The 13,955-nt window shown below is 36.1% G+C and overlaps 1 protein-coding gene across 1 annotated transcript in view; it reads left to right on the forward strand.

Moving 5' to 3' along the window:
* The first annotated feature begins 7,035 nt into the window (after positions 1 to 7,035).
* Positions 7,036 to 13,955, forward strand: part of LOC108576140 (mucin-19-like) — a 78,780-nt gene continuing 71,860 nt past the window's right edge. The window contains exon 1 of the mRNA XM_017939077.1: positions 7,036 to 7,125. Within this exon, the coding sequence (XP_017794566.1) occupies positions 7,036 to 7,125 (90 nt within the window). The remainder of the gene's footprint in view (positions 7,126 to 13,955) is intronic.

Here is a 13,955-nt window from a genome sequence, read left to right on the forward strand (position 1 = left end):
GTTAGTCTCAAGGTCTTCGTAACAACGAACTGCGAGGAGAGAAAGAAAAAAAAAAAAATTAAAGATGCGCCTACTAGATTGCGTTCTATTTCTTTTTAAGAAAGGTTATGCCTGGTTTCCGTGATTGTTTCTTGCGCGCTGGAAAAGATCCTCGAGGTTGATGGTCGGATAATAAAGCGACCAGAATAGTCGTTCTTGGACTAATTGTGCAATTTTGTTGATACGGTCTGAAACGGTGATTAAATTTTCTCGAAAATTCGTTTTCCTTCGAGAATGCGTCGTTTTATTTCGATATTGAGTGTTCGTGACGCGAAATCGTCAAAGTTGATTGCAACTTTGTTCGCGGGGGGAAAATGGTAGCTTAAATTTTCTTAAAAATGTACCATTTTATTTCGATATTTAGCGTTCGTGACGCGAAATCGTCAAAGTTGATTGCAACTTGTTCGCGGGGGAAAAATGGTACCTTAAATTTTCTTAAAAATGTACCATTTTATTTCGATATTGAGTGTTCGTGACCCGAAATCGTCAGAGCAGATTGCAACTTTGTTCGTATGGAAAAAATGGTACTTTTTTTTTTTAAATGTGCCATTTTATTTCGATATTTAGCGTTCGCGACGCGAAATCGTCAAAGTTGATTGCAACTTTGTTCGCGGGGGGAAAATGGTACCTTAAATTTTCTTAAAAATGTACCATTTTATTTCGACGCTGAGTGTTCGTGACCCGAAATCGTCAGAGTCGATTGCAACTTTGTTCGCGTGGGGGGAAAAAAAATGGCACCGCTGATGCGTCAATTAGCAATTTTCCGATGGAAACCTCGCGGGAAAAGCGGTTCGAACAGACACGACGGTGGTCTGTTTTAAAAAAGTCGGTCGGAATCGGCACGCTCGGTTCCGTGATCGCCACGGGAACCGGCTGGAGTTGCAGAATATTAACCGAGCGGCCGCGGAATTAACTGACCGTTGCCTGTAACTCGGCAGTCCACTTTCACGCGCGCAAACTTCCAGATGTTCCCCGGCGTTTTCTTACGTAAAACACGGGCTGCCCGAGCGCGCACCGTGCCGAAATGATCTCTTTTCGCTGTGAGCAAGGACCAGACGCGCGGGGCGATCCCCTCGTCCAGCTTGTCACGGTGACTTAAATCGGACAATAATCCTGAAAATTGGGCTGAAAAGCAACGGTGCATGAGCGGCGACGTGCCACGCGGAGAAATTCGCTTCCCTGTTCTGTTCTCTCTGTCGTTCGTGTACTTTCGCACGATTCCAATATGCAGATATTTCCTTTCTACGCGATACTTTAATTTACACACACACACAGATACACGCTTGTATATGTAGAATTGAAAAATTTCGAAAGTTTCAAAGAACGAGAATAAACGAAAAGTGAGCCAAAGGTCACAATATGGAAATTATCGACGATTGACATAGTAATAATTTTACAAGGATACTTTTGACGCGTTATTTTTGGTGGGGGAGAGTATTACGACGACGGTAATTATGTTCGTTTGAGGTGGTCATTTTTTGTCGCGATAAATGTAACGGATTGTTTGAGAAATATATTCTATTCTCTACGGAATATGCTTTACAATCGCGGGCACAACCTGATACGTGCAGTTGCATACACCGTCGCAGAGAATTTACTTTCGATTGGCGCGTAACCGATTCGTGCGCACGAACGATCGTGGAAAGGACTCGATGCTGGAGCACTGTTCTCTCTCTCTCTCTCTCTCTCTGTCTTTCTCGTCGTGAGAGAGCTCGTTTTTAGCCGTAGATCGTAATATGTTATGAACGAATTAATGGATCTCCTTTTTCTTTGTCTCTTGTAATACCGAGGTCGCGTTTAATTGTCGGTAGAAATGATTTTGTTTGAGAGATACGTTCAATTTTCTATTTAATTTGTCAATTAGGATTTACACTTTCTCCGTTTCGTTGAGTGTTTCACTCTTTCGGGCAAGAGATTTTGAGACAAAGGAGACTCGAGTTGTGCAGAAATTTTATTTGAAAAAATATGACAAAGTAGGTTGGTTTTATTTATTAACGATGAATTATGGTATGAAACGACTGAAATTTAAAAACAAATTCTCTGTTTCGTTAATTTTTTGGGATATGGAATTTCGAGACAAAGAAGACTAGTTTTACAGAAATTTTATTTGAAAAAATATGACAAAGTAGGTTGGTTTTATTTATTAACGATGAATTATGGTATGAAACGACTGAAATTTAAAAACAAATTCTCTGTTTCGTTAATTTTTTGGGATATGAAATTTCGAGACAAAGAAGACTCTAGCCTTACAGAAATTTTATTTGAAAAAATATGACAAAGTAGGTTGGTTTTATTTATTAACGATGAATTATGGTATGAAACGACTGAAACTTAAAAGAACTTAAAATAGTCCCAGAATGAAACTTGCGAAACCAAAAAGAATAAAAGTTTCAAAACTAAAAACTGAAAATAGTCCCACTATGAAGCTTCCAAAAATAAGCCTAAGTTAGTTCGGTTTTATCTCAATATTTCAAGGCGGGATAAAAAATATCCCACTGTGCACACATGCACTACCGGCTAAAAGTTTTGAGCATTGCAATTTACAGAAAAATTTGCAGAAAAAAGTCAGCGACTTTGAGAATTTTTTATCGTTCGAATTAATTGATACGAGATAAATTGATAAATGTAGAATTGAGATAAACTTCGAATCTATAAAAAATTAACAGCTGATTTAATATCGATGAAAAGTGGGAGATGATTCCAAACTTTTGGCCGGTAGTGTAAGTACCGAAAAGCCTGAAAACTTTTTATCTCACAATGCCCCAAAGCGATAAGATTGTTCTCGTTCACTGTTCGATTGTATTTCTAGATAAAATACACGAAAAGAAATAATGAAAATTGTATCGTAGAAGTTGAGACGTTCGGTTGAGAGAAAATAAGCGAGTTGGGGTTGAATGGACGATGTTAATGAATCGTAATACAACGCGGCCGAGTCTAACGGTATTTCGAGTACGGTCGTCGATCCATGGCTGATCTTGATCTTCCTCCCCTCCTTGTTGATCTTCGCGCCAGCGGAGGAAAGAGGATCGAGAGAGCTCACGATCATCACGACTGGCCGCGTACTTGAGACGGCCTCGTTAGATCTGCCGTTTGTCAAATCCTCACCGTCTTCAAACCGGTTCTTTATTCGTGAATTTCGGGTGATTTATTTTACTACAAGCTTTTTAATTCCTACACGCTAGTTCCACCGTTTCGACTATTATACCGTTTTAGACAAGTTCATTAAGTGTTTAACGACCATGTTTGACGAAATAATTAAATAACCGTTAGCGATGATTAGACTGCGGATTTTCATAGGGAATTTAAAGGTACAAAATTGCACACAATACACGTAATACGAGAAAATACACAAAGTATCCAAATTATAGTGCTTTTTATAATATACGGTAGATGAAATAATTTTTCACCAAAGTTCTACTTTCTTTGCTGTATTCTCAAAAATATAAATTTGCATAAAAATTCCGCAGTCTAGCAATGATGGATCATGTTTCACAGATATTTTGGACGATCTTGAAGATGTCGAATACTATGATAATATGTAAAGAGTAATATTTAGTAATATTTATCTAAGTAACGATAAATGAAAGTTAAATTCTGTAATAATTAAATGCCGCTGAAATTGGGAACAGTGCAGAAAATTTCTTTTCTGGAAAGTTATATTGTCCATGACGTTATGAGCATATTTTATGTGAAATGATTCTCCGACAGTAGATAGTAGCAATTTTCCGGAATTATTGAAAACCCCAGGGGAAATTTTTCATCATACTTATTTCCTTCGGGCAGACCCCTTCCACAGAACATTTGCATAAACTCGTAAAGCAACGGAGATATTTAAATATTCCCGTCTGTATTCCCTATCTTCGCTAATAATTCGAGGGTATGAAAATTTCATTGTCGCGAGTGGGCACACATGTTTACCGAACGAATAACACGGATTAAATATTATAGTCTCTCGGAATGATCCAAAAGGTACAATCTGTAGTCGTATGTGAAAATTTGTGGTAAAAGAAGACTCAATTGAACTGATTCGTTTATTCGATAATTACTGAAAATCGATACTGTTTTCGTAAATTGCTGTCCTGCAGTCATGTTTGAGGAATATTGTCGTAATTGACTCCGGTTTCTATTAACCTTTTTACTGCTGTTGGCGCCTACAGGCAGTATGAATATGTGTTCGCGCCGGGTCTTTGGCGCCTATAGGCGTTTCGAATACTTACTCGCCCTGTGCCCTTGGATATCTATAGTCGGTCTGAAAATTTTTTGCACTGTGGCGCTGGCGCCAATTTAATGCTTAATTTTTGTCCTTTGTGTACTTGCATCTCGATTTTTAAAACGATAAATTTGGAAAATTTAGAAACGATAGATTTGGAAAATTTAGAAGCGATAGATTTGGAAAATTTTGAAACGATAGATTTGGAAAATTTAGAAACGATAGATTTGGAAAATTTAGAAATGATAGATTTAGAAACGATAGATTTGAAAAATTTAGAAACGATAGATTTGGAAAATTTAAAAGCGATAGATTTAAAAAATTTAGAAGCGATATATTTGGAAAATTTGAAAACGATAGATTTAAAAAACTGAGAAACGATAAATTTGGAAAATTTAGAAACGATAGATTTGGAAAATTTGAAAACGATAACTTTGGAAAATTTAGAAACGATAGATTTGGAAAATTTAGAAACGATAAATTTGGAAAATTTAGAAATGATAGATTTAGAAACGATAGATTTGAAATATTTAGAAACGATAGATTTAGAAAATTTGAAAACGATAAATTTAGAAAATTGAGAAACGATAAATTTGAAAAATTTTAAAAATTCAAAAACGCCAGAACAAAGATTTTACGCTCGCGACTGAACACCCGCCGTCTGCCCTGATTGTCACGTACTGAAATCCACCGCAGCGAAAGGGTTAAACACAGAGGCTGGAAATGATCTATGGGCATTTTTAAACCTTCGTCGCAGGTAGGAAACAAACCTTGGCCTCCTTCTGGGAGGTTACTTTTTCTGATAACCCGAGATTATATTCGGCTGCAACCAATTTAATTACACACCTTAATTGGAATAACGATGATTACCTTTACGTACAAGCGGAAGCTACAGTAGTTGTATCTGCCCACTCTGAGAATATTACGGTATGACGATCGTGTTGTATTATTAAATGACAACGTGTCACTTGCTGTTATTTTTAATGGAACGAATAGATAGACGAAGGCGTTCTGGCACAACGTTGTGTGATAAAAATACAGCTTCGATCGATCCTTTTTGATATAGAAACAAAGGGGGTAATTGCGTATTCATCCTTGATGACGTAAAAATAACCCGATCCGAGACAAGACACACACACACAAACACACACTTGGTGATATAATTTAATATCACAGGGTAATTTCGAGAAAACGTTCTTTGTCGGATCGAGTCACGGAAATTGCGAAGCTTTGCTAAACGGTTAAACGGCTCTGGTCAGAAACGTATGATCTCATAGGTACCCTCTTACGTTATAGTACAGTTGTTGGGAATTATACGCGCCGGTTAACAGGCTTGAGAATTATACGAGTAAAAGTAAATTTAAATGTGGAAGGCAGTGCTTGACTTTCACACATGCATGTATTAAGGTCTTTCGTGTACACTGCACAGAGTGCTCTGAAAAAGAGGGATGGCGAATGTATGTATCTACAGCTGTTGCAACGTTTAAGTAAATACGCGAAAAATTTGATTATCTTACGCGTAATTATTAGTTTTACTTCACACATTGTAATGTTTAAATGTAAATTTGACAAAAGTTTAGAAATTTCGATTGAATACAAATTTAATTTTACGTGAGAAAAGGTAATTCTTAATGTAAAGTGAATTACTTTTGTCGGGATTGATCGTTTAATTTTTTAAAATACCTTTTAAACGAATAAAGAATATTCTGAAATAAATTAAAGAGGAATGTTAGTATTTATTTCACGTGCAAAAGGTAATTCGTAATTCAGAGTGAATTACTTTTGTCGGGATTCATTGTTTAATTTTTCAAAATACCTTTTAAATGAATAAAGAATATTCTGAAATGAATTAAAGAGAAAAGGTAGTATTTATTTCACGTGCAAAAGGTAATTCAAAATTCAAAGAGTTACTTTTATCGGGATTCATTGTTTAATTTTTTTAAATACCTTTTAAGTGAATAAAGAATATTCTGAAATGAATTAAAGAAGAAAGTTAGTATTTATTTCACGTGCAAAAGGTAATTCGTAATTCAGAGTGAATTACTTTTATCGGGATTCATTGTTTAATTTTTTTAAATACCTTTTAAATGAATAAAGAATATTCTGAAATGAATGTAAGAGAAAAGTTAGTATTTATTTCACGTGCAAAAGGTAATTCGTAATTCAGAGTGAATTACTTTTGTCGGGATTCATTGTTTAATTTTTCAAAATACCTTTTAAATGAATAAAGAATATTCTGAAATGAATTAAAGAGAAAAGGTAGTATTTATTTCACGTGCAAAAGGTAATTCGTAATTCAGAGTGAATTACTTTTATTGGGATTGGTCGTTTAATTTTTCAAAATACTTTTTAAATGAATAAAAATTATTGGAATAAAGAATATTCTGAAAAGAATGTAAGAGGAAAGTTAGTATTTATTTCACGTGCAAAAGGTAATTCGTAATTAAAGGTATAAAGTTGCTCCACCTAAGTTAGAAAATTCTTCAGATACAATGGACGCCTTGCTTCGAAAATATCAATTTTTACGTTCGAAAGAATTTTCCTTTACATCGACCTACTTTTGTCAGCACTCACTGTTCAATATATTTAAATATCTTTTAAATAAACAAAACTGACTCCAACAAAGAATATTCCAAGAAAAGAATCAAAGAGAAAATCGACCTCAAAAGAAGAAATAAAAAATTCTTTTAACGATCCGATTGTACATTTCAGCAAAATAGCGGCAATCTCTTTCGGTGACCTTTTGGTTATTGTGTAATCCGATACCTGTTCTCTATTATTGCAGAATGGCGCGGAGATTTTCGTGGTGCACGGCGGTGGCATTGGTGGTGCTGCTTTTCGTCACAACCGAAGGTCTTCGTGAACGTAACGCTCAGGTAAGTGAAGAACTTAAAAAAGAAAAGAGCCAACTGTACATTTAGATTCGAGCAAAAAATAAATTATTTAATACACTTTGAACGTGTTTGAGCTATTTTTATTTTCTAATTTCACACTCGTTAACGACGTCGTTAAGATGTGTGAAATTATGCAATAATGCATTATCTACTTCCCAAGGATTGTTTTTTTTTTACGATCTTGCTGGTTGAATCATGAAACAAATACAAAGGGTACTATCGACGATTTTTTTCAAAGGAATTATTACACTTATATTTCTTATCGAATATGTTTATAAACGACTTAGCGTTTCGTCACTTTCAAATAAAGATATTTAGCTGGTCTCGCGAGGTCTTAAATTATTCTGAAAGTAGGTTTACACTGACTTTCAATTTTGCCATTTAAATATCACTAATCTGGCTCGATGGCTAAGATATTCACTTGAAATTAACTTTTAAAGTATATTATCCTTTTGTAGGACGTTAAATATTTTTAAATTACCAATTCGTCACATAATTTCGTCAAATTACCGATGCTTCTTTAATATTTCACATTTACTTTTCTTCGCAAAATTTTTATTCCATTTAAACGCAGAAAAAAGAAACGAAACGAAAACTTTACGCCATTAAGTGCTAACTTTCAGCATTTAAGTTACATTATCCTTTGGAGGATTTAGGACATTTATCAACGTTCGAGGATTCCATAGTGATTCTAACAAAGGAAAAAAACGAAACGAAAATCTTACGCCATTAAGTGCTAACTTTCAGCATTTAAGTTAAATTATCCTTTGGAGGATTTAGGACATTTATCAACGTTCGAAGATTCTCCAGCCATCCTAAAATTTCTCGGAGAAACGAAGAAGTTCAGAAAATTCTCAGTCATTTTCCCAGATTGATATATTTACCCGTACCTTTCCAGCACCGCGATTTTTCCCTTCGAAACGCGATTCAAGAGTACGCAAATTTCGTGTCAAGGATACCGCGTATTCTTTTTCTTCTTCTTCGTATTTCCTTTTTGCCTCGAAGGCTACCGCGCTACTGGAACGGTTTAATCCTTATAGTTTGAACATGTCTCCGTGATCGAACCTGCATAACGCTAATTAAGAATCGAGGAAGTGAGTTATTTTGTTAGGATGCCTCCTCCGCGATAACTGTACTCCGAAAGGGAAAATCCTCGTTGATTTTATCGTCGACAACGTGACACGTTTCCTTTCTTCCTGTCGTTAAGTCCACTCCCATCTTCAACCTGACTCGTTTCGTTGCTCCGCGCGAATCTCTTCTACCTGTGCAGCGTTAATTTATTCGTGTCATGCGACGCAGCAGGTATATTCGACGTGAATAAGCCGTTATAACACAGCTGATCTACCTACTTACACACGGACAGAAACACGTTTGTGAAACGGTTAAATCGCGATCTGAAATTAACAGTTTTCACCGTGGCCAACTCGCAATTTAGAAATTATTCGACGAGGGAAAAAAAGAACGATCTGGACTGTTTGGAAGCGGCACAGACGAAGAAGAAAAAAGAAAAATTGTAATAGAAAAAGAAATTAATTGCGTTACTTGGGAGTTAGAAACGTTCGTTTCACGATAGAAAGTAACTGGAATCGGTGAATTTACTTTCCATGAAATGAACGTTAATGGGGCATCGATTCTTTTTCAGTCTTGCTCCCTTAGGGGCAAGATCAGTCGCGATGCATCTTTGATAGCAGTTTTGCCTTTATTTATAGGTATCGATTTAGTAATTTGGCCCAAATTTTTGGTGTTCTTGCGTCGTTGAATTATTTCGAACTTGGGGGTCGAGCTTTGAAAATGAGTAAATGTTGTGTTTATAGTTTGATAAAATTGAAGGTTTATTCGCGTCGTTATGTCAGATGTTTCTAATGAAAATTTTAGTCGAAGCGAAGTATACACAGACGGATTGTATAAGTAATGTAGAAAGTAATAGCGTTCTGACTTACAAAGTGGTATAATGGTTGTGTAAAATTTGCACGTAACTCGTGTCTATCCTATGTGGAATATTACGGAACGTTCGCTGAAAATTGCAGTGCGAAGTTGAAATTTGTACTTTAGTCGATATCGAAGATTAATTGATTTTCATTGAACAGTACATTTTTCATACTTCTCATATTTACAAATTTTTCGTGTTAATATATTTAGCAATTTTTCATTTGAAAGGATGTTAAATTTTCGTTTGAATGCAGATTAATTTATTTTACGTTAATTGATATCGAAGATTAATTGATTTTCATTGAAAATTACATTTTTCATACTTCTCGCATTTATAAATATTTTACATTGAAATTTTTAGCTTCGAATATAGATAGACTTTTCGTTAAGAATTTTTACGTTAATTGTTATCAAGGATCAATCGAATTTCATGGAAGATTACATTTTTCATACTTTTCACATTTATAAATATTTTACATTAAAATATTTAGCTTTGAATACAGATAAATTTTACATTAAAAATTTGTACGTTAATCGAATTTCATGGAAGATTACACTTTTCATACTTTTTCAGTTAATATTTTTACCAATTATTTACTCGAAAGGATCGTAAATGTTCGTCTAAATACATCTTAATTCACTCGACTCCTCGGCTTTCTTCCAATTAACAACATTCTTCCATTTTCGAGCGGTGTCATTTAGATAAAATTGCAAACTGCAGATTACTTATTTTTATCACATTCCACGTTTCATTATAAATGCAAGGCTGCGCGTTCTATATTAGCGACTAGTTTATTTTCAGGCGAATGCAAGTTTTTATCGTCTCAACTTCGATCGTTCCACGGATCGAGATTGATGAAAAATTAAAAACCATCGCGAGACGCGAAGATAGGAATCGACATCGTGCAATCGCTGAAACGATTTCTCGACGACGCGTCCGTGGCTTAGACAAGATGAAGATCTCGGACGTTCCCTGATTCTTTCACCGCAAAGGTTATCGAAACATGTTCCTCGGTGAAAAAAATCATCGCCGCGAATCCTTTCGTCGTCCTGCAAAGTCACAACCGCGGCGTTTAGCCACGTGTCGAGCATTGGAAAGTTTTAATCGTAAATAGAAGTAACGGGAACCGAATGTTGCGCCAGATGCACTTCAGGTGTTCCTTAGGTCAATCGAAGAGGGAAAGGGTTGTACATTCGACATTGCACTATATCTGTTGAAATTCTTCGATTCGACAAGTCGATGAAATTTCAGCGGAATTTTACATTTTTCACGCTCTATCTCGAAATAAGAGATATCTATTTGTCTGTAAGTATTTGTATCTTTATCCTGACTCTGGAAATGAATCCTAATTAGCGTAGTTAATTCATGGATAATCAACTGTTTAGAATTTTGATAACACTATCGTTACAATGCTATTATAAGTAGCTGCACTCTTGCTGCAATGTGGGTATAGTTGGTGGAAGCAATGTAGTGAAGTTGTAAGTTGAAGCATTAACCCTTTAATCTGGAACCAAATTTCATTTTTTTTAATTTTGTTATTTGGATAAATTTTGTATAATGGATACTAAGTTAAGATCAATATTTTCATTGGTCTCGAAAGGGTTAAAAGACGAGCTTAAGTTTCTAGGAATCAGTAATATACTTGTTAGTCAAATTTGAGAATGTCAGGAAAATGAAAAATTGTGAAAATTTTGCTTTTATAGCGAGATTGTGTTGAGAGGAAAATTTATAAATTTCAGAATACTTTTTGGTTTTAATATTAAGTCTTGGTTGTTCAGTAATATTATAATTTCCGTATTGGTAAAAATTAATCTGCAGCTTTCAATAATTAAAGCGCAAACAAATTTTTTAAATATAGTGCAATGAAAAACTTAATTCTAATTTGGCCTTGATCAAGGATCGAGCTTCTCATTACTCTCGAATTGCTGTTTTAGAGCTCGAATTACGTGAATTTTGACGCTTGACTAATTTTACGAACTCACTGTATCGATTCCATCGACTATACAATACTCTTCCACATTAAGAACATAAACGAATCCATCGATCAAAGTCCTCTCTAGCTCGAGTTTGACACCGATACTTTGTCCTTTCATTTTCTTTCGTAATTACTTCCCTGTTCTTGCCTCTCTCATGGAACGTTGCTGAAACGCTTCGACTCGCCCCACGCAAATGCCGGAACCGTCCCGGGACGCGTTTGCCCCACCATTGTGGTATAGTCGGTGGAAGCGACGTAGTGAGGTCACAAAATGAGGTCAAAACAGCAATTCCAGGGTGGGAGATGAGATAGATCATGGCCGCTCCATGTCAATTCAGAATTGCTTCATCCATTGCAGTATATTTAAAAAATTTGTCTGTACCTTAATCATTGTCAGATGTAGGTTAATTTTTACCAATACGAAAATTACTGTTGTGCTGAAGGTGACGGAGGCTGAATGCTGTATATCTTCATTGGAAAGATTGTAAGCAGAAATTTTGGATATCAATTTAAAAATGATGGACGGTCCTGGGTGCGGGTACTATGAAGAGATGAGAAGATGGTCAGTGAGATGGCACGGAGGCAAGGGTACTTCACTTGCACCGTCTAAATTTCACGTTTTGCAATTTTAGATGTGGCGATTTGTCGATCTTATCGCGTTGGCCAATAATAGTAATACATGTACCTTATTTTTAGGGTTGTCTTAGAGAAGATGGACTTATGGGGATGTAACCTAATCAGATCTACACTCCTTATGTTAGCTAGCTTCTCATCTTTGCATAGCAGATCAGTCGGTATCGTCGCTTAACCCTAATACTTTCCTCCATTCAACTATACACTTTTAAGGTCATCGGGTCAAAAAAGACCCAATGACCTCATGTGTATATAACAATTTTTGTTACCGGCACGCCATATGAACCTAGATAATAAACTTTTAATAGAACGTTAAGGGAATGTAAACTTGATACCAGAGAAACTCAATTTAAAAAAATTCCTGGTGTCGCCATGTAAAACATCTATTCAAGCCATCGTATGAAACTTTATCCTCCTCTATTTTTCTCAGAAAATCACCCTGTATATTTTTACTGATCTCGAAATCTATCCTGGCGATTTCGGTTTTCTCTCCACGGTTCTACTCTCTGCACCCTCCTACACGATGACCTAACATTTTGAATGGCGGGGCAATCCCTCGGAAATTGGGGAAGATACATAAACCACTCAGAGGCCAAAATGATGAACTCCACTTTTTGGGGAGTTAAATAAAGTAAATTTCACAAATGGTATTTTATGGAGTTAGTCCCTTTGGTTTCTAAATGGCTCGTACACGTATATCGCTTCCACCGACTGTACCCCCGTTAGGCACGAATTGCAGCGAAGCAACTCCGAAAATCGCACGAACCTCGAGGATTGTGTTACGTGCTCTCGAACGAGGCCACAAGTGGTGTTGAAGTGGCACGATAGCAGATAGCCGAGAGATACGGACAGAAATGGACGCTGAGGAAAAGAAAGGAAGGAAAGAGAGCTGCAGGTTCGCGTGGACCACGCCTAGTCGTGCGCCGGTCTCTCGTAACAAATGATACAACGGGTGCTCGTAAATTTTCCCTCTTTTCCAGCCGCTCTAGATATTTTCGCATGACGAACTGTATGGCAGCCGGTGTTTGCACGAGACTCGAGCTGTTAGGTGGATGAATGGGGGTCGGGGCGCGGGTTAGGTTCAACCGGACATGATTATGCGTGTCATTGAACGGCGATATTGTTGCAAACCGCTGGATCAAACGGTTGACTAAAGGTGTGTAGTTTTTTTAGGTCTCTTCGAATTCAACGCGAGCTTGGAAACTGCGAGTTTTAGGTATTACTCTACAGTGTGGGCCAAGTGACACAGGTCACTAATTATCTTCTTTCGCTGCTATTGGCGCTTTAAAAATTTGTTCGCATTGTGTTATTGGAGCCTTTTGGCGCCCTTATTGATTTAAGCGTTAATTTCCTCCTCTGCGCTCTTTCACGTTCATTCAATGAAACAAATTTTAGAATGATACGGCCAAAAAAGAAAATTTTTCTGCCATTGTGGAGCATCTGAATCTGCCGCGCGCGTTATGTATTAAAATTTGCCTCAGCGAAAGGGTTAACTGTAGTGGTACGAAAAATTTTTCGTGAAAAAAATGGCAGAAAGTAAAAGGAAGTTGAGATTTTTGAGTCCAAGGTCATTTTAAGGTCGTATTATTGTGCGCATGTTTAAATGCACATCAATGTCTGCAGCAGGAAAAAATATGTACATTCGTGCGAAGAATGTAGGTGACCTTGAAAGAAACAGATATAAAAGTTGCGTTTAATAAGAACATTTTAATAACAATAGTTAGTAGTTTGATTTGTAATCAGGAATTCTTGATTTGGTGATAAATGGCACGATAAACACGAAGGCGTTACTATCTTGGGGATTATGTATTCTTAGAAACTGCATCTTAAGATACCCCGAGGGTAAGATATCCGATTACAGTTTTATCAGGTGCTTGAATTTTTGTGAAAGAAATCTGAAAAGGTATGAGTACTACATAGATCTGATAATAGACTTTTACCTGGGTAAAATCTTTTATCTTCGAGTTCTACAAATTGTTTCGTATTATACAGCTATTTCGCCATCAATTTTTCTACTAACTCTAAACAGACATTTAATTATTTAACAAAGGCTTATCAACTACATACTTATATCCTCGTATTTATCATGGCGATCCTCATTTTATATGGCGATGCTCTTAACTATAATAGTTAAACTCCTATAACTATTTCCAATTTTTTTTTCTATTTGATTTTGTGTCTTAATAGATTTGGTCAGTGACCTTCAAATTAACTTCAAAAATTTTTATATTTTTATATTTCGTATTTATTATTGATTTTATTATTATTTTTCTC

The sequence above is a fragment of the Habropoda laboriosa genome, unplaced genomic scaffold, assembly GCF_001263275.1.
Source record: "Habropoda laboriosa isolate 0110345459 unplaced genomic scaffold, ASM126327v1 scaffold36, whole genome shotgun sequence".
Lineage (NCBI taxonomy): Eukaryota > Metazoa > Arthropoda > Insecta > Hymenoptera > Apidae > Habropoda > Habropoda laboriosa.